Source organism: Poecilia reticulata, linkage group LG1, assembly GCF_000633615.1.
Source record: "Poecilia reticulata strain Guanapo linkage group LG1, Guppy_female_1.0+MT, whole genome shotgun sequence".
In the NCBI taxonomy this organism is placed as follows: Eukaryota; Metazoa; Chordata; class Actinopteri; order Cyprinodontiformes; family Poeciliidae; genus Poecilia; species Poecilia reticulata.
In genome coordinates, this window is record NC_024331.1 from 12,585,171 (window position 1) to 12,604,017 (window position 18,847).

At 38.8% G+C, this 18,847-nt stretch overlaps 2 protein-coding genes across 3 annotated transcripts; both read right to left on the reverse strand.

Annotated features, from left to right (window-relative positions):
• Positions 1-951: 951 nt before the first annotated feature.
• LOC103465175 (stromal membrane-associated protein 1-like) lies at positions 952-12,650 on the reverse strand. Its single transcript, XM_008409796.2, has 10 exons — positions 12,352-12,650; positions 11,822-11,955; positions 9,855-9,940; positions 9,669-9,744; positions 8,450-8,512; positions 8,281-8,356; positions 5,549-5,679; positions 4,349-4,565; positions 3,322-3,659; positions 952-1,638 (listed from the first exon to the last, which is right to left on the reverse strand). Exons 1-10 carry the CDS (start codon positions 12,467-12,469, stop codon positions 1,501-1,503), a joined length of 1,377 nt encoding a protein of 458 aa, XP_008408018.1. The 5' UTR covers positions 12,470-12,650; the 3' UTR covers positions 952-1,500.
• Positions 12,651-13,306: 656 nt separating this feature from the next.
• On the reverse strand, positions 13,307-18,443 carry cenpk (centromere protein K). 2 transcript variants are annotated; one of them, XM_008409783.1, is made up of 10 exons: positions 18,339-18,443; positions 17,983-18,084; positions 17,849-17,905; positions 16,406-16,469; positions 16,124-16,170; positions 15,942-16,024; positions 15,704-15,802; positions 15,266-15,401; positions 15,131-15,184; positions 13,307-13,904 (listed from the first exon to the last, which is right to left on the reverse strand). In XM_008409783.1, the coding sequence occupies exons 1-10, from the start codon at positions 18,339-18,341 to the stop codon at positions 13,749-13,751; spliced, it is 801 nt and encodes a 266-aa protein (XP_008408005.1). In that variant the 5' UTR covers positions 18,342-18,443; the 3' UTR covers positions 13,307-13,748. The 2 variants fall into 2 exon arrangements, with proteins under 2 accessions (XP_008408005.1, XP_008408001.1); XM_008409779.2 differs by having other exon boundaries at positions 18,324-18,440.
• Positions 18,444-18,847: the final 404 nt, after the last annotated feature.

Genomic DNA, 18,847 nt, shown 5'->3' on the forward strand with positions numbered 1-18,847 from the left:
AATCCAGTGCAGATTTCTTCAGTGAAACAGTGCTCCTGTAAAGCAGTGACTTCAGGGTGAGTTTAGTAGATGATGCTGGAAACCTCACAGACAGAATTGATCCATGTATGCCTAAGACAGAGTCTGATAACTCTAAAGTATATTCCTGATATATAACCTTATAACTAACATTTACCGCATGGCTTAAGTTAAAGAAATTATGTGTCAAAGTCTTACGTTACACCTCTGTGAAAAAGCATTTATCTTTTTTTTTTTTTTTGACACACTTACATGTTTCCGATCAAACAAATGTTAATATCAGCCAAGAATAATATTTTCAGACAATTTCCTGCTCCATGCTTTGTAGGAACAGCCGGGAGACTGCGAGAGTGTTTACCAGTGAACAAAGCAAGATTTATAAAGGCATGAATGAGTGTTTGATCTGTGTTTGAAGTGCAGTTCAATTAATTTATGTTCAAAGTTCACCACTTAAACAGACTGAACTAAATACTAAATTCACAGCTCCAACAGTAAATCTACTTGCAAATGATCGACACACTTGGCAGTCAGTAAGTGCACACCCTCATAGAAAACGCCACCACTGTGTCTGCATGATGTATCCAAATCTTTTGCAAGTTCGGGAGACTTTTTGTTCATAATGTAACTTATGTTCAAAATTCTCAAAATATGCCATGAACATTTGAATGCTTTTATGCACAATGCTGCCAACGTATCCCCTTTGGCATTAATCAGAGCAGAGACCCAGAAGGCAAGTTTCCCCGTCCAACATCAGTGTCTGACCTTACAAATGCATTTGTGGAACAATCAAAAAGATTAAAGATATTATAGCTGCAAGGGGTAAACCAAAGTGCCATGTTACATTAAAATGAGTCACTTCTAAAAGTTGGACAACTTCTTTAAATAATTTCTTAATGGTTTAGATCAAACCTTTAGTCACAGAAGACGCACAAGTTCAATCAGCTTTATCAGTTTAATTTTATAGGGGAACCACAGGTACTTTAAAAGAAGGTTATACAGCGCTGTACATCTGGGAGCCGCACTGACTGCCTTGATAGTCATCTCCTCCCTTTAAATACTAATTATTTAAATGTTCTATAATCTGATATTGATACAGAGATACAATAAAAGCTTGTGTAACTGGTCCTGCAGCTTTACTGATATGTCAATGTTGGGACTGTTTCCTTATATTTTGTTGTTGTTGATGATTTTTATTCTTTTTTCCAAAAAAGGAAAATAAAAAGTTAGGAGGCAGAAACTGCCAATCGTGGAATCCTGTATTTCTCCCAATTCACTCACACAATAGAGAGAAAGAGAGACAGAAAGGGAGAAAGAGGGAAACAAAAAAAGAAAGATACAATTGTCGTGTTCTGAAGGCTGGTCCGTGATGGAAAGGGGCATCAGTTCATAGCGAGGTCCAGAGAAGCACAAATGATCATTTGCGCTTTCTGGGACCTTGACTCCTCCTCCGCCCGACCCCCTCCCCCCGACCCACTCCAAGGCTCACTTCCATAGCTGCGTGCTCAGAGTCTGACCGGATCCGGCGGCGGCAGCCCAACCGCCCATGGCTGAAGGAGGCTGACCGAAGGCCATCTGGCCCCCGGCGCCGTTCAGAGTCATCCCTGACATCTGCTGGTTCACCTGGGGAAGACACGGAGGGGCGGTCAGGAGGAACATGGGACGGAACCGGCGCCGGTCCAGCTGTGTCCAGATTCAGCAACATGTTTAATTCAGATGCGGGCAAGTTTACCGTGACCCCCGTTAAAAGATGTGTGGAAAAACTTTCGAATGAGTTCATCCCACGCTTCAAAAAGTTGGAAAAATCTAACCTTTAGTTTGAGTTTTTTATTTGCAGGGTAAAATTCACATGATAAAATAACTGCTGGTGAAAATCATTGGTTATGCTGACAGGGCGATGTTTGACATTTTCCCTTTGTGCTGGAATGTGCAGAAACATTGGCGCTGCATATTTGCGGTTTATTATTCTGCCAAACATCTGAACATCTTCAGTTTTCTGGCACAATCAAACAGATTTCTTTCTTTTTGTACATTAGCTGTGTAGTTTGTTCAGAGTGCATATAGTTTAAAGGGAATGAGATGGAAGGTTTCTACAAATGTCAGCATATCTAATTTAAGAAATTAAAGAACATTTAATTGCTCACCATCACTATGCTGCCGAGAGCAGGATCTCACACCAAAATGATTTAAATTTAATACCCTCATTAAGTCTAAAACATATTGTAATAATTTGTTTCCCCTTACAGATAAAGCAAATTAATTGTAATTTTGTCAACTTAAAATTTAAACCTGGTCTCGCAAACTACAACTTCCTTAAGTACACAGATTCTTAGCCAGCTATTAAATAGCTGAATATTTAGAAAGGTTAGGCTTGAAAGCCCTTTTCCCATGATGAAGTAGCAAAAAAACAAAAGTAGTAAAAAAAACAAAAAAAAAACAAAAGAAAACCAAAGACAAACAAAATGAAACAGGCTGGGCAATGAATCAAGAAATGCTTTTTCACACATCATTTACTAGGTTTACCAGGGTTTCCACATTTCATTGTTTCCCAACTTCACTAAAAATGCAGCAGTGATTCAGAGTTCTTTTTTAACCAGAATACATGCTAATCATCTCTAAAGTGTGATGAAAAGCTTTCTTTACATTTCTTTTGTGCATTTCTATGTGCAGCAGTTTGCCTATATAATAATAAAAACAAAACACTTTTATTGTACTCTGGGTGTTTTACCTTAAAGTTTCAGTATTCCAAATAGTTTGAAAAATAAAATTTACAGAAAAAAAAATTCTGAAGTTGTAGAAGTGCTGCCACCTAGTGGTTACTGAGTGGCAGTGTGGGCATATGAGGCAAGTTCCACCTGTCATTAGCTAATTTGTAATGTTGGCACGCAATTTTCCTCAAGGATTATCTTTGATTTTCTTGGTAAAGGTACTAATACTAATGCTGGAAGAAAACAAATGTCCTCTACCTGTATTAACTATCATATTCCCAAATGTACATTTTCATCATCTTCACTGTTTATCATAGCTTTGGTTATGGAAATTGAACTACATTTGTCCAACTGTTCCACCAAATGTTTCTAATTTGTCATGTCTGTAATATGTTCTACTTTTTTTTGTTTCTGTACTTGTATATATTTACTGTAAAGGCCTACACCTTTGGCATACTTTTCTCATATTATGTGTTCTATTCCTTTGTTTTTTCTCTTTGTATTTGTAAACACAGACGTTTTTTCAATGAAAAAGGTTAAAAAAAAAGAAAAAAAAAAAGTTAAACAGACTCCAGTTTAATTTTAGCGGTGGCCGTACCTGACCCATGTTCCACTGAGCCTGCTGTCCCGGCTGGATGGCGTACATCCCCTGAGCGGGCATCATGCCTGCAGGCATCGGCGCACCCTGAGGTCCCATCATCCTGGGAGCCATGCCCATCATTCCGGTGGCGGGTGCGTTTCCCATGAAGCCGTTCGGCATCGTCATGCCCACCATCATGGCGGGATTGGGCCCCATCATGGCCGCCCCGCTCTGGGCCATCATCGCACCCATGACGGTGGTGGGCGGCACAGCTGCTCCCATGCCTGGAAAGGCCTGATAACCCGGGGTGGCCTGAACAGGAAACTGCATCTGAGAGGGGCCCATGAACATCCCGGCTGACGAGGGGGAAAGAAAAAAATAAAGAGAACAAGACGGTTGAGGAAGTTTAACATTTATAAAAAAAAAAAAAAACCTTCAGACTTTCATTCAAAAGAAAAGTTGAAAAGTTCACAGCAGGTTTGCAAGTCATCAATTAAGAAGTTAATATAAAGTTGACTGATCTTATGATTGCCTAATGATTAATTAATAAGCGGCCATTTTCTTAAAACCGCATCCTCGACTTTGTAGCTCATCAGTTTTTGGTTGAGAAGTCAACGCTGCTCCATCCTGCACTATTGAAGTGAAACTTAAGGAGTTTGTCCAGAGTTTACATTTCAAAACAGAATCGCATAAAGTGCAATTTGCAATCCACAAGAGACTCTTTCCCGTTCTGGTATGGCTCCACCATATTTGTTTCTGTATGAACTGGCTTCGCTTAAGGATGACCAGTGGGGCCCTCTCCTGGATGAAGGTGAAACTACAACACTGAAAGAAGGCCTAAGCAGATGTTATTAATCGACTGGAACTAATGTTAATTTAATGAATTATTAAGTAACAATTAGTCGTAAGTTGACTAACTGTTTGCATCTAACCGTGATTTTCTTAGCCATCACCAGTGAATGTCCCCATATGTCCTGACTACTATTGCTGGGGAAATTTCAGTCATAAAAAAACAATATGTTTATTTTGGCCTGTTGGTTCTCACCAGCAGGGACTTGCTGGGACATGCTGTTTGTTCCATACAGCGACAGAATCGAGTCCTTGGACAGCGGCTTCTTGGTCCCGTCCTCGGCTTTAGCGGCGCTACTGCTGTCGCTGAACAGGTCCAGGTCGGCCTGCCCTGACCCTGAGCTGGCTCCGCCCCCCACGCAGCCTGCAGCCGGAGCTTGTGTCGGAGTGCTGGCCGTGGTACCGGAGCTCCCCTGGAAGGACGACAGAAAGCCGGTATTAAAAATAAAAATCTATAAATGCATTTTGTTTTTATTGATAAAAAAAATAAAAGCATTCTTTCTACAGAGTTCACTTAAAGCATGCAATGCACTGAAACAAACACAAAACATTTCCTGTTAAAAAACCACCACTCAAAACCAAATAATGACATTTGAGCCATAAAATGTCATGAATATATAAATATATATATATTTTTATCAGACCTTTGGCCACACTATAGTTTAGAAGAACTGAGCCATATCCTTCATCCTGCTTTATCCGTTCCAAAACCAGATGAGCATTTGGGATTGATGAATAGTGTTTACTAGTAACTACCTGTTTAACTGAGTTGGAATCCCTGCAAAAAAAAAAGTGGTAAACATCCAACCAGAATCATCCCTGAAGCTAATTACTTACTACTAATATTATATGAATGAGTATAACTTGTTATGGGGACAATTATGTGTATATTTGAATATACTGAATTACAATAAATCTACAGTTATTTTAAACATCATATGTTCTTTCAAAAACTTCATAGAAGTTGTGTGTTGTATCATCAGTGACGTTAAAAGTCTGAATGTATCTCTGATTGAACGCGCATGTCTTTTCACTAACAGGCTAAATAATCTCATCCATGAGATAATGGATGAGATCATTTTCTACATGCAGAAAATATGGTCCCATAACATCTGCATCAAATAGATTACAAGATAATAAGTGGAAGAGTTAATAGCATCTTTTAATTGAATTGTTTATCTGAACCTTAACCAATATGTGGACTTCTAATAAGAAAATTCACCATTAAAGTCTTCATCGACTGTTTAATGAAGAGTGAAATTTTGCTCTTTTATTTTTTTTCAACCAATATCAATAGTTACCATTTTTTTTCCCCAACACATTTATTTTCAGTTTGACCAGCAGGAAACCATTGCTGCTGCTGCTGCTGAGTCACGACTGGATCGGGCGTTTTTACCTGAGAAAACTGAGCTGCAGATGTGGATGACGGCAGAGGGTTGGACACCATGGGGCCAAATATATCCAGGTCATTGTTCTGGTTTGTGCTTGTGCTACCATTGTTAGCTGATGCTGCAGCGGCGGGCGTGTCTGTGGCAGAACGGAAAGCAAACTGGTTTTACAGGGGGAATACAGCCTCGACAGAGGGAGCAGCATTCCTCCTCGTCTCAGTGAAAAGCCKTCTGCTTCTTCGCTTCATTCTGCCTGTATTCATCAGAAATGGAGCATAACAAGAAGACTGGAATGATATCTGACAATATCCCATCACTCAATTGGAAAAAAAAAACCAACAACAACAAGTGAATTCACGTTTACACAGATATCGGCTTGATAGCAGATGGTTCAGCACGAGACAGAGGCATGAGGAAACCAACGCGGACGACGTGTTCCTGTTTGAATTTGATGCTGGTCTGTGTGCGATCACAGATCTGTAATACACGGCAGGATTAGAGGCTTATTGAGGCAACTTCAGGTTCAGGGATTTTCAGCATGACAAAGCTGGTTTGTTTGTCACCATGGCAACTCGGGGCTGAAGCCTAACCTGATTCACAGCAGTTCGTGTTTGCGGAGAGGTTTAGGAGGTCGATGCACATCGAGATGCCAACCTCAGACCAATCGGTGTGGTTAGAAAAGAAGCACCGAAGAAAAATAACACTGCGTGGGCTAAGGACGGACCGAAAAATGAAAATGTTTCATTTTCTGATGTAGCAGAGAAAGTGCTGAAGTCGCAGGAGTTGTAAGGAGCACAGAGATGTGTGTCATTCTCTCCCCCACCTGCTGCTGATCAGCTGGCTCACCAAAGGCTGCTACAGCTGCCTTGGCTGTAGGGAAATATTTACAGTTGTATACAGAGCAGGCAATTTCCAGTAAACTTCTTAGCGTCAAACTGGCGCATCACATACATTACGGACAAACGTTAGCAATTACGCAAACTTTAAAACCTCAAAAAGAGTCCGCGCCTCCAGCAAACAATCATTTCTCAACAGCAGAGAGCCCAAGCCCTCTGTATGAAGCAAAGTGTAGAACATGGGGCTGGTTTTTAACCAGGCTGTAATTGTTGTTTAATGCAGCAGAAACTGTCTTAGTAGGGCATTTGGATTTTAGTCTCTTAGAGAAACTAAGTTGTTTCATAGCAGCAAGTACTATCCACAAACAACCGCTTAAATAAAACCATGTTGCTCAGAAAGATATCATTTATATTTTCACAGTAGCTGTGGTCTATGTTAGCAGTGAACCCAAAGCAAAAAGAAACATCAAAATTGTTCAACTAATTATTATTTTTTTAAACGACAAATCTCATCATCATTGCCACATTCTTCTACACTTTCAAATTTTTTCCTGACCTACAACTAACTCAAGTTTTCCCTCATTCTTCTCTTTGTCTTCCACTGCCAGGACTTTAACGCCACGCTTGGTGAACTTTAGTATCCATAAATAGTTTTGGCATACAGAGTCACAGGGCACAACACCTATTATGAAATACAACCTATCAAATATTGCATCAAAGCAAACTTTTGCTGTTACAATGTAGCCCATATTGACATTATCATGTTGAGTGCAATTTGATATACTGCTGCAAATTGCAGCTCACAATATCGCGCTCGGTTTTAAGCATCTGATTTTACAAAAACGTCAGAGAATCTGCTGCTGGTGTTACTGAAAGCCCACTAAATGAAGACCCTATTGGCGAAAAGCAAGTAAATGAGATCTGGTCACTCAGAGATCTGGTCACTCCGGATGGATTTTAATTCCAGGTGTAAAAAGTCAGACTCAATCCCTCTATTTTTTGGTGATTTCTCTGCAAGTCTATTATTTTGCACAGTTACTCAACGTTTGCTTCCTTTCAGGGAACACCCCTTTCCTTCTTTAATATGATTGGTTCCCTTGTTCCTCCTCTGACCATTTTGCATAATTATGCACATTTCTAATAGCTAGAAAGATCCGAGTTCATTTCCCCACCTGAGAGCAGGCTTTTCAGACACCCCAAAACCCCACCTTCAATGTTAAATGTTGAACCTTCTTCATGATGCAGGCCTCTTGTGTTTTCTTATTTAGCCTAACCAGGTCACTGCTACCAATCTGTCTTGCCTTTTGTTGCATTTGAAACTGAGCTCATGTGAAACTCTAAACTTGCATCAGGGTTTTTAATCGAAACAAGAAGTTAGAGGCCTGGCGTCAGCAGCTTTAGCACTTCCTCTTCTGAACACAAACATACCAACCAGCATTCAGCCGCTCCGGTGTAAAGCAGCAGGAATAAAGTCTAGCTGGAAGTTAAAAGTCTTTCGCTGCATCATAAGAGGAATCAGAATATATCAGATTAATGCAAATGATGCCGGCTAAAGCGGCGTATCTGTTCCGATCGGGTTTGGCAGAGGAAGTTTTCTCTCTGACTCATCGGCTCGATCAAAACAAAGTGTGAAAATTGAATCTACCACAGACGGGGTAAACGGCAACCGTTAGGCAACACCGTGGCATGTTCCCCTTCCCCTGTGACCGGCCACTACGGCCAAAAACTAACACTTTTACTAAGCTCAACTGTAAATACAAGATATTCCTGCAGTGGTTCAACTACAGTCCCAATGCATGTATGACAAGCAAAATGAAAATAAAACAGGAAATAATGCAGATTGACATGTTTTTAAACCTACATTTCTAACTAATAATATTTGAGTTTGCACATTTTACACTCACCAAGGCCTAGTAGGTTCACAGGGGGCTCTGAAGACTTTGCAGGACTTATTTTGGGAGCTGGCCTGGACTCTTCACTCTGAGAGCAAAATATATTTTAAAGCAAAACTTAAAAGGCAGCAAAAGCARAAAACAACTCAAATGGCTCAGTTTATGTGTGCTCCAGACTCACCTTGGTGTAAGAAGACACCTTGTTCCCTCTGTCCGGCTCCTTCTCCTTCTTGCTATCTTTCGGCTGACGACACAGACACAAAAAATACTGAACAACTGAAACCACTTTTATCTTCAGCCTTCTCTGATAAGACGCGTAAAACGGGCTCAAGACGAACTCTCGCTACGGCAACCATGTGACAACGCCCCCTAAGATGCCTCTCTATTTTGTTCTCCAGAGACTTGTGAAGTTTTTATTTCACCTCCTTCACCATCCTCCTCACTATGGGAGGTCAAAGTTTTAGCAGTATTAAACTTTTAATCATTACTCTACAGATTCAGGCAACTTTCTTGATTCAACCTCTTAAGTTCTGTTGTTTTTCTCCATTTTTAGGAGTGACTATGTTGACTTCTGTGTCTATATAGTCAAATGTGAAATATCTGGGTGGCATATGTAGTGCGCTTCTCATCACACTGCATGTGGCTCTCTTCAGTATTAACCCCCATAGTGTTAATATTAAGAGCATTTTTGCAGAGCATCAACTTAGCCTCTCATGGGTTGGCAACTGGAGAGAGACGGTGGCGAAAATGAACGAATAAATTTGCGCTTAAAGGGCCCGTCACATGGGAATCAATGTAGACGTGAACATTTTTAACTTAAGAAAGTTAAAAATGTTCAAACTCTTTGTCTTGATTGTGTCCCATAGCTAACTAGAAAGGATATATTAGTAGCTAGCTATCGGAGTCTCAACCACTGTGAGCCACAGAACGTAATGAAGATGTCGCCACACGACTCAAACTTTTGCTTGACAGAAAAGGCCCACGAGAAAAAAAAGCTACATACGAGATAAAATTGTTGTGCCACAACAAAATTTAAGACCTGTGTTTAACGAATTTAAGGCCAACATGCATTATTTTAGTGAATTTAAGACTTTTTAAGGTCTTAATTGTAGATATTAATTTTAGACTTTTTAAGGTTGTGCATAGTCTGCTCATAAAGTAAAAAAATGTAATATACATTTGAAAAATTATTCTGTTGTATTTATTTTATATTGGCTTTTTGGCAACTTCATCAATTGTGGGACCAACAATTTTGTTCAAAATAGTTTCTTTAAAACTTCAGAGTGAGATTATTGTGCTGCAAAAAAAGATAAACATAATCTTAAGGCTTTTTACACATCTTTACCAAAAGGTGCCAATGTTTGTGTAGGGAGGGCTTTATATGGATGCTTAATACATACACTGCTTCTAATGATTGCATTCTTGTTGTAGTATTTCTTCTTCTCGTATTTATCCCTGATGAAGAATTCAACTGCTCTGAGGGAAGCAGTTAAGGAGGAAACTGAGCAACAAAGATGCAGAGCACAGACACCATAAGAGAGCATGGGAACGTTGGGCTTCTGTGTCAGCCGACGGCAAAAAGATACTGGTCTGTCTGAGGTCTTCTGAAGCTGTCTGGAAGGTTGGCTTCATAAAACTGCCTGGCCTTGGTGTTACCCATTTCCTGTATGCTCTGGGGGGAAGAAAAGGGGGAAATAAAAAGGTGTAAAGTCAGCAATCAAATAAGACTCCAGCAGATGAGCACAGTGATGTAAAATCAAAGTCATCAGAGGAACGTTTGAAGCAGAGTCTCTGCTGCTCCACCATGTCTGAAAGTACAAGCAGCAGTTTTGCATCTAGTTTGTTTGGCAGAGCTTTGTCGATGTGGGGCTTTTTTTTCTTCTTTTTCTCCAACTATATTTCTCCGTCTATATTAAAAAGCCTGAAGTTGGGTAGCTTAAAAGTTTCACCAAGTGTTTTCTGGCTGCGTTAAAAACTGGCAATGAGGAGGAAATTTAAAATGATAAATGAAGGGTTAGAAACTACAAAGATTTATGATGCAATGTGTTGCTTTACTGTGGAGATTAAAAGATATTTATTGAAAGGGTTCAATACAAAATTACAGCACATGACCATTCTTGTGTCTTAGAAGTTTATTTGTGGTTAGTAAATGGCAAACTAATGGACAGCACATATTTGTCAATGATGACATCTCAGAATGTTCAAACAGTAACTGAGAAAACAGTTATTGTTATTAGGCTTCCCTGCCTCCTTCGTATTTCTGTAAAGCACAGCTTAAATACGCAAGATGATGGAACTTAGTTTGAAACTATAAGTCCACAATTCAGGATTATAATCATTTGTTTTAACTATATTAAGTCTGATAATAATAATAATAACATTTGATAGGGGCAGATGCAGTTTTTTTCTGTCTGTAGATTATCCTGAATTCACATCCAGTAGTTTTGGATGTGAACTCATGTTCACATCCATGTTTGAATTCTTCGCTGGGATCAGATTTCAGCTGCTGTTCAGTTCAGTGCTTTCTTTGCTACTTTCATTTCAAATGACACAACAAACAACAAATTTCTGTGGCAGGCATGTCAGATTCCCATAACTACAATTAGAGTTTTTAATTAGAGGCTAAACAACATGATATTGTATTTTTTTTAAATATATCTAGTAGCTATATTTTACAAAGATTGGTTGCTGGTTGATATTCCTAATAGCTTACATATTTTATTTAACCAATATAAAGTTGTTTTTTTGTTTAATTTTGGAAAACAGAAAATAATTGAAAAATAAAATAGGAAAAATACCATCTAGTCAAAATGGTGACATACCTCTAATAACAAATCACAAACTGTTTGTGCAAATCATGCCAATTGTGTCTGAACTAGGCTTGGGTCAGTTAACAACACATCAAATTTCAAAATCAAAGTTTTGGTGTTCAGCATTTATTTATTGTTTTGAGTCGGCACATCAAAAATGAAAACAATAATTAAATGCTAAACATTGCATCACTGCAACATGAATAGGCAGCTTACAGACAAGATAATTAGAAGCAGGGCGAACACTTTAAGTGAGTTTGTTTCTGAAGATTTTGCTCCAGCAAAGAGAAAAATACATAAGAACTTAGCTGATGCAAAGTGTAGATTCCACACACAAAAAATGGAAGTACTTAATTTATTGTTAAGAATTTAGTTGTTTTTTTTTTTTTTTGAAAATGAATGAATGCCTTTTTAGTCAAGGTCTGAATATTCCAGTTTTTACAGAACTAATATCGCATCCTCTTGAAACTAATGTAACCTCTTTCATTATTAATACGAATGTTAGAAATCAATACATAAATATGTCGAACCACTATAAAAAGCTAAGTCATATTGAGGATAATCTTTTAATGTTTTATGGCAATGTCTTAAATTCATCACGTTTCAATATAAATTAATTGACCATAAATTTCCCCAGAATTTCATGTTATAAATCCTGGTATCATTTAAAGGCTCTTTGAGATGATCCTCCTCCGATGCGTTTGAAAGCTTTGCTAACCTCAGTCAAAGACAGGAAACAGTACCTGGATCTGTTCTGAGGTCCATTGGTCCAGGTTGACTGATTTCACTCTGGATATGTGTACTCCCAGGTTCCTGTGGATGCCTGCACACCGGATGCAGATGAAAACTCCCAGATTCCAGGATGCCCATCTTGGACCTGTTGAGGGCGGAAAACAGTGATAACGTGAGACGTTTCCAGAGGAACGACACCAACATGTTCGATCATGTTGAGCTGCCAGAACGGAAAGCTTTAAAAATGTGTCCCAACACGAAAACAAGCCAGGGCTTTCCAGGGAGGATGAGTCGGTGTTCATTAAAGCGGAGGGTGTAGGGAAGCACCGGGGGAGCTTAGGTAGATTTACAGAAGTTAGCTCGCTGCTTAGCAACTTAGTTTAGCTTAGGGGGAAGAAATGTCAGCTGACCAGTTTGAGCCGTTTAGCTTAGAAGAGCAACACAACGGTAAGGCGGTGCTGCTATTTCTCTGCCGATAGATTTAAAAGACTACACATTTTACACAAAACCAATAAAACACTGTGCGCAGTGAACGCCGCACCTTTCGCTTCGCAGTCGGCGCAGTACTTGTTGTCTTCCTCCCTCAGCATTTTGGACAGGATGGCCTGGTGCTGCTCGTTAAGTTTCTGGGCCTTCTCTCTCTCCGAGCGGGTCGTCATGTTCGCTGCTTCGGCGGGGCTTGTTTCAGTGAAGCAATCGCTATTTTAATCAGTCGTCAGTGAAGAGAAGTTTTATGGTAAAATATCATAATCGGAGGTCTGAAAACCTCCGACTGGGAAATGAAGACACCCGGAACCGGAATCTCCTCTCCGCCCACTGGAATCCTAAAGCTGACGAGGCGGATGCATCGGATTGGATGAGCGTTCTGACGTCATCTGACGCAGTGTTTAGAGTGGCGTATGTTTTCATTACTAGGCTTTAAATTTTTAAAAACGTTTACATGGTTTCTAAATTATTACAGTAAATAACAATTTGTACAAGTTAGCAACTGTCTGTTCCGTTGATTCTTGACACTAAGGTAAACATCTTATACTCCACTATATTTACATGTTTAGTAAAATACAATTCTGGGAAGTAATTATAATTACTATTGAGAATTATCTGAACGTACGAATAAAAACACATACTACATATTTTTATTTGGAAATCAACTTTAGTGTTTTAAAATAAATGATCAGCAAATCAGTTTTAGATCAATCACCTTTAAGTAAAGCAGTTGCCATTAACTCACTTACCTTGATAGATAACGCTACCAGGAGAAAAGGAATCTAAAATGTTATAAGAGTAAAAGCCTTTATAGTTGGTTTTTGACTCAAGTGAGTACTATAATGCATAAAATTATTATATAAAGCATCAGTATTTAGTATCATTTGAGGAATACATTTGATTTGCTGCTTTTTTTTATCTTGGAAGTATAAGTAAGACTAAAAATGCTTCTTGGAAATTACCTTCAGTGTAGTCTTTCAAATTTATATATACACACATCAACAAAGTAATCAAGCAAGGCACATAAAATGTATTTATTAAAGAAGCAAAAACATTCAGAAACACATATTAATAAAGTACAGACAAAACGTTTATTAGAATTAGGTGACTGATGGTTTGAATTAAATTGAACTTTACCAACTTTTATGCCAAAATAACAAGTGAAGATCCTGTTTTATTTTATTGCTCGGTGAACAGCAATAAAACATCTGCTAAGATCACAAACATTTCAAGAACTTTAAAATCTCAGACTTATCAAAATAGCCCATGAAATGCAGAATATCTTATAATTGCAATAAGAACTAAATCAACACAAACAGAAATGAGTTGTATAACTAATACATATTTACAAAAAGTGACTCTCTTGACTCGGTTCTTTAGACGGCTGTCAAAGAACTGCAGGGCTCAAATACACACAAATGAAAGACACTGACTGCTTTGAAAATCAGTCAATTAGAAGAAGGTCTCCAGACGAATCTTGAAGTTGTTCTCCTGGTGTCTCACTGCGATCCCGTGTCGAAGCAGCATCTCCACGTACGGTGGCCAGAACGTGTGATCGATCGTAACGTAAGGGTCGTGCGGCGTGTTCATGACTTTGTCCATAAGAACCTGCAGGTGTCGACATAGAGAGGTATTTGGGTTTTCTTAGACTGTTATGGAACAAACATGCCAAGTAAAAACAGGCCATGCACTGAACAAAGAGCTTCATAACGGTTACCAAAAACCTCCAGGTTGCAGCTTAATGAGTGATTTTAACTAAATGTTTATTCTCATTCTTACACTCTTAGGGCTAAAGCAAAGACTAAAGACTTGAGAGAAAATAAAACCTTGATAAGCCTTTGTTTCACGTTGTTAATTACTTTAATAGTAATGTAACACAGGAGGGGATTGAAAAAGAAAATGAAAACCTTTTCATAACATTGAAGCTTTGCGTTTTCGTTGTTTTTGTCTTTAATAAAAGCAGAACAAAAGTGCAACTAACCAAAGAATTTTACGTATGGCACTGACTACAGTTTGACTGCGCCTCCAGCTACCAAAGCTTTCTTTGGTAGTGGTTTATCAGTGCCACAGTAATAGTTTGTGGCAGTGAAAACAGAACTGATGCTAAGCAAACACTCGCACTAGTTTAGCACTAGAACCGATATAGCTAAACCAGAAAGGAAGCTACATGTTGTAGCTCATGTTGATGCAATTACTTATTTTTATGGGTGCACTGATTGCAGTTTTCTGGCCAATCGCCGATTATCGATCTTTTAAAAAGCCTAATTACCGATTACGATTTTGGCCGATGCCAGTTTTTTGTCTGAAATGTTGCTGAATTTATCAAGAAAGTTGCTGAACTGGCAACAACGGGGTGACGATTGTTAACTGTAAATGTGCAGATATGACCTAGTCGGCCGGTTTGTCAGTCAAACCTCTCCCACGGGAGAAAAGAAAAGCACAGTGGTTGATTTTTAGACCTTTGCCAAGGTTGATAACATTGGTGGATAAGATTGGCTTCACATGTAAACATCAGCCAATCACCGATCTTCCAAAATTAAGGAAATCGGCACCAATAAATCGGCCGGCCGATAAATCGGTGCACCCCTACTTATTTTCACTGTCTGAGCTATTTTTATGACCGCCTGAAACAGCAAACAGCTATAGCTTACATTATCTTGCAAAGTAAAACAACAGGAATGCAATTAGTATTAGGAAAAAAATAATTACATATTCACAATATTGATTTTGTTTGCAATTAACTCAAATTTTGCTAACAAAAAAAGAAGGAAACTATTGAAATATTAACCGTTTTAACATGTCAATGTTAAAACAGAACGACATCGCACACCCACCTCAAGAATTTTACTGAGGGAAACAAGGTCCTCACTTAACTCCAGGGGAATGTTCTGAAAATAAAAACTACATTTTAAAAAATGGAATATATAAAACAAACACTTTATTATCCACACTGCGGCAGGTTAACCCACCTTCTTCTTTTTGCTGGCAATAGACTCGTCCTGAGGGAGAGGGACATGTTTCTCCAGAATGTCTCCCAGCGACTCCATCAGCTGTTCCTGATAGGTCTTCATTTTCTGGATTTTGGCCTTTGTCTCCAGAAGGATGCTGGAGGAACATAAATATAACCAGAGAATCACTGCAGTAATCCATAAATGCTTAATTTCACCAGACCTTCCTTTACATTTTGCACTTTAAACTAAAATTTCACATAGAGAAAGATTAGTGGAGTGATAGAAGGATCCCTATTTAATTTATACTATTAAATAGGGAATACTCCTGGAATGAAACATATCTTTTCCCCCACACCTATCCAGACCAGGAATAAATCAGGTTCCGTATACTTTCCAGGCCGAGTGGGAACCTCCAATGCCTCTTTTCATTTGGCGTCACATTGCCATCGCACTCACTTGTGCTGTGAATATTTCTCCTTTTCCACCCGAAGTCGTTCGATATGATCATTGGCAGCTAATAGCACCTGCTTCTTCTCCTCCAGCCATTTCTGCTCTCTGTAAAGCACGAGGCGAAACACAAAGTGCGAAGTCACAGAAAGGTCTCGTCCATTCAGTCCTGGGAAACATTTATGTGCTCTGATGAAGCAGAAAGTAGTGAAGGAAAGCTTTGCCGGGTAATGGAAAGGTCACGCACAGCTCTTTAGTCTCTCTCAGTTTGTCTCTCTTTGCTTCACAACAAGAAACGACCATCTCCAGTTCGGAGCAAAGCTTGAGCATCTGCAGAGGACAACACATGGGACATGTTTTGAGAAAAGTGGGAGGCAGGGGGAATGTTTTATGCTTTCTAAGGAATTTTTGTTTCACACATGGACACACCTCATCTTTTCCTGCATGAAGTAAAATTTCTGCGTTAGCCGCAAACGCTGTGGAGGAGGTTAAAAGAAAAAATTCAGTCAACAACAACATTTAAACTCAGTCAAATTTGACATCGTTACCCGTTTTATTTTCCTTATATGACAAACTCAACAAAAATTTGACAGCAATACAAGATGTAGGATATCTATGAGACTGTGGCGTGTGATATTAATATTAACATTCGGGCTGTAAATAGTAGAATGATGCAATGGTTTCATTGCAGTGGGAGAAGTGAGGACTTACAGCTCGGCTGCATGGACATCCACAGCTTCAGTTCAGCGTCTGTAGCCGCCAGTCTGTTTACTGACTGTTACATGTGAAAATACACAGTAAAATAAAATAAAAATAAAAAGTCAAGTTAAATAAACAAACCTGAAAGCAACAACATACAAATCAACTGAAGAACCAGGCAAGAATGAACTTGTACCAATTGTGAAGTTACAAGCAAGGTTTTAAAAGTTGCAATTTTAACAGAGCTGAAATATTTTTTCCATCATACCACCCCTTTGGTGCATTGGAGTCGAAACGATTAATCAGATTAATCACTGTCAGCTAATTTAGTAATCGATTAGACTCAAATCTGTTTAAAGAACATATTCAGAGCAGTAACTGAGCCACAATTGTGAAAAATATACATTTTGCATTTAAGGTTTAAAAAAACCTTCTTAGTCTGTAAATATGTGCTAATCAAAACAAGTGACATAGTTTTATCTTCACCTGATTTACCTTTTGCTATTCAAGGGTAATCCAAAAATCAATCAACACACTATCTCTACCCTGTACTGATGTTAAGTCAAGCAGGAAGTGCTGAGCTCTTCACCTGTTGATGGCAGAAGTATTTATTTAGATGCAGGCTTTGCTACTGATGATAATCAAGCCTACAGTAAAGAAATGCTTTGTTGCTGCTTTTTAGGCTATACATTTTTTTTAAGAAATTGATTTTTGCATCTTTAATGCATTTCTAATATTGCATAAAAAAGGTTTCCTTGGTTACGTGAAAAATCTGCAGAAAGTTTGTCTGATTAATTATCAGAACAACTGACAGAATGAACGTTTGTTGGACCAAAGACTGATCTGAAATATGCAGGACAGTGAGTCCCAAGGACCAGCTTTAGGCACCACCACAATAAATCATTCAGTCACATAAACAGATACAGCGGCAAAGTGCAAAATAGGTGACAAACTAAAAAGAATCTTTGCATTAACAAGTTCTGGTACAGAGAGGGAAAAGTCATCATCTGGGAACTGGAAATTTGTGACCTTCATTCCAGTTTTTCCCTCTAAAAAAGCTAAAGGGAGACCTGCTGCACAGAAGCAAGACTACAATCCTCAGTTTGCACACATTACGTGCAAAAAGGCGAGCGAAGTTATGCTTTTGTTTGTGTGAGTAAAATGAGTAAGTGTGTAACTATGTTAATTTATTTAATACACAATTTATTGAGTGAAATCTGGAATAGCTTTGCATGGCGTGCAGTGTGGCTAAAAAATAAAAACAATAAATAAACAAAGGGAAGTGTCATACCTTCAAAATGCAAAGCAGTCATTATTGTACAATCCAGTTAACAACCTAATTATTTGACTGAGGTGTTTCAAAGCAGCAAATGACCTCAAAAATTTACAGAAATGTCTCGTTTTCATAGAAATACAAGGATGAACGCAGAAGATGAAAACCTTTAACCATCTGACCTGTTCCTGGTGATTCTCACAGATGTCTGGTTCACACAGTATGATTTCATTCTGCAGCTGCAGACAAACATGACATCAATATTTATTATTTGTTTCTTTGCTCTAAAGTTTCATGGAGCGGAAAGATGGTTTACCTTCTCCAGTTGAGCAAACTGCTCCTCACATTGCTCCACCAGCTCCGACTCGGCGGCCTCTGAGAGCTGTCCAGCAGCTCCTCTGTCTGCCCGGACCTCTCCCTGCAGGAGGAAGCAACACAGGCCGAAACATGACAATTATACACCCGCTTCAATACACAGAAAACCGCAAGCAAACGGCTAACAGTGTCCGCGCAAAGTCACGTTACATTATAAATCGAGAAAAGTTGACTAAAGAGCGGCGTCAGTTAGCACGGACCGATGTTCTTTGTCATAAACATAAAATATAAAAAAAATGCAGAATTAAACAGAAACACGAAAATCAATAAGGTGAAACTCACGGGGTTACATCCTACCATGTTCAGTAAATCCAAACTTTTTTTCTAAATATACAAAACATACAACGTCCGTGTTTGTTTCAAAATGCCGCCGACACTGGTGGCGTCATGACGTCAGCGACGTAGAGAGCGTTACGTAAAACTGCGCAGGTCAAGTAGATGCAATGTAAACAAAGTCCATCCGAAAACGTCTTCTAGAGACAGCTTGAAGTCAGTGACCCAGACTGTTAGAAGAAGTCATTTCTCCGTCTAACTATAAAGAAATTTTGATTGAAATCAGAGCCGCCTCAAAGTTGAACGTGGCCCTAAGCAGTTTTTTTTTTTTTTTTAGATAGGGGCCATATTTTCTTCTTTGCATTGGAGATTCCACGTTAAGGGACCAGATTTGATTCTGTGTCACAAACAGCCACTGACAAAAGCTACTCCTCACTGATAGTAGAAACTAGATATTTGAATAAACTTTATAAAAGGTATTTTCCCCCCAAACTGTTTGACATCAAATCTATCTTTTCTTGTTTTAAATTAAT

Bases quoted from the DNA above. Each gene is read 5' to 3' on its own strand.
- LOC103465175 (XM_008409796.2), bottom strand. From the start codon at position 12,469: ATGACGACCCGCTCGGAGAGAGAGAAGGCCCAGAAACTTAACGAGCAG. The intron at 4,566-5,548 runs GTAAAAACGCCC...TCGTCCTTCCAG, and splicing joins CTGCAGCTCAGTTTTCTCAG to GGGAGCTCCGGTACCACGGC. The intron at 3,660-4,348 runs GTGAGAACCAAC...CCCCCTCGTCAG, and splicing joins GTCCCAGCAAGTCCCTGCTG to CCGGGATGTTCATGGGCCCC.
- cenpk (XM_008409779.2), bottom strand. The intron at 15,402-15,703 runs GTGAGTGCGATG...ATGTTCCTCCAG, and splicing joins GAGAAATATTCACAGCACAA to CATCCTTCTGGAGACAAAGG. The intron at 15,185-15,265 runs GTGGGTTAACCT...TTTTATTTTCAG, and splicing joins TTGCCAGCAAAAAGAAGAAG to AACATTCCCCTGGAGTTAAG.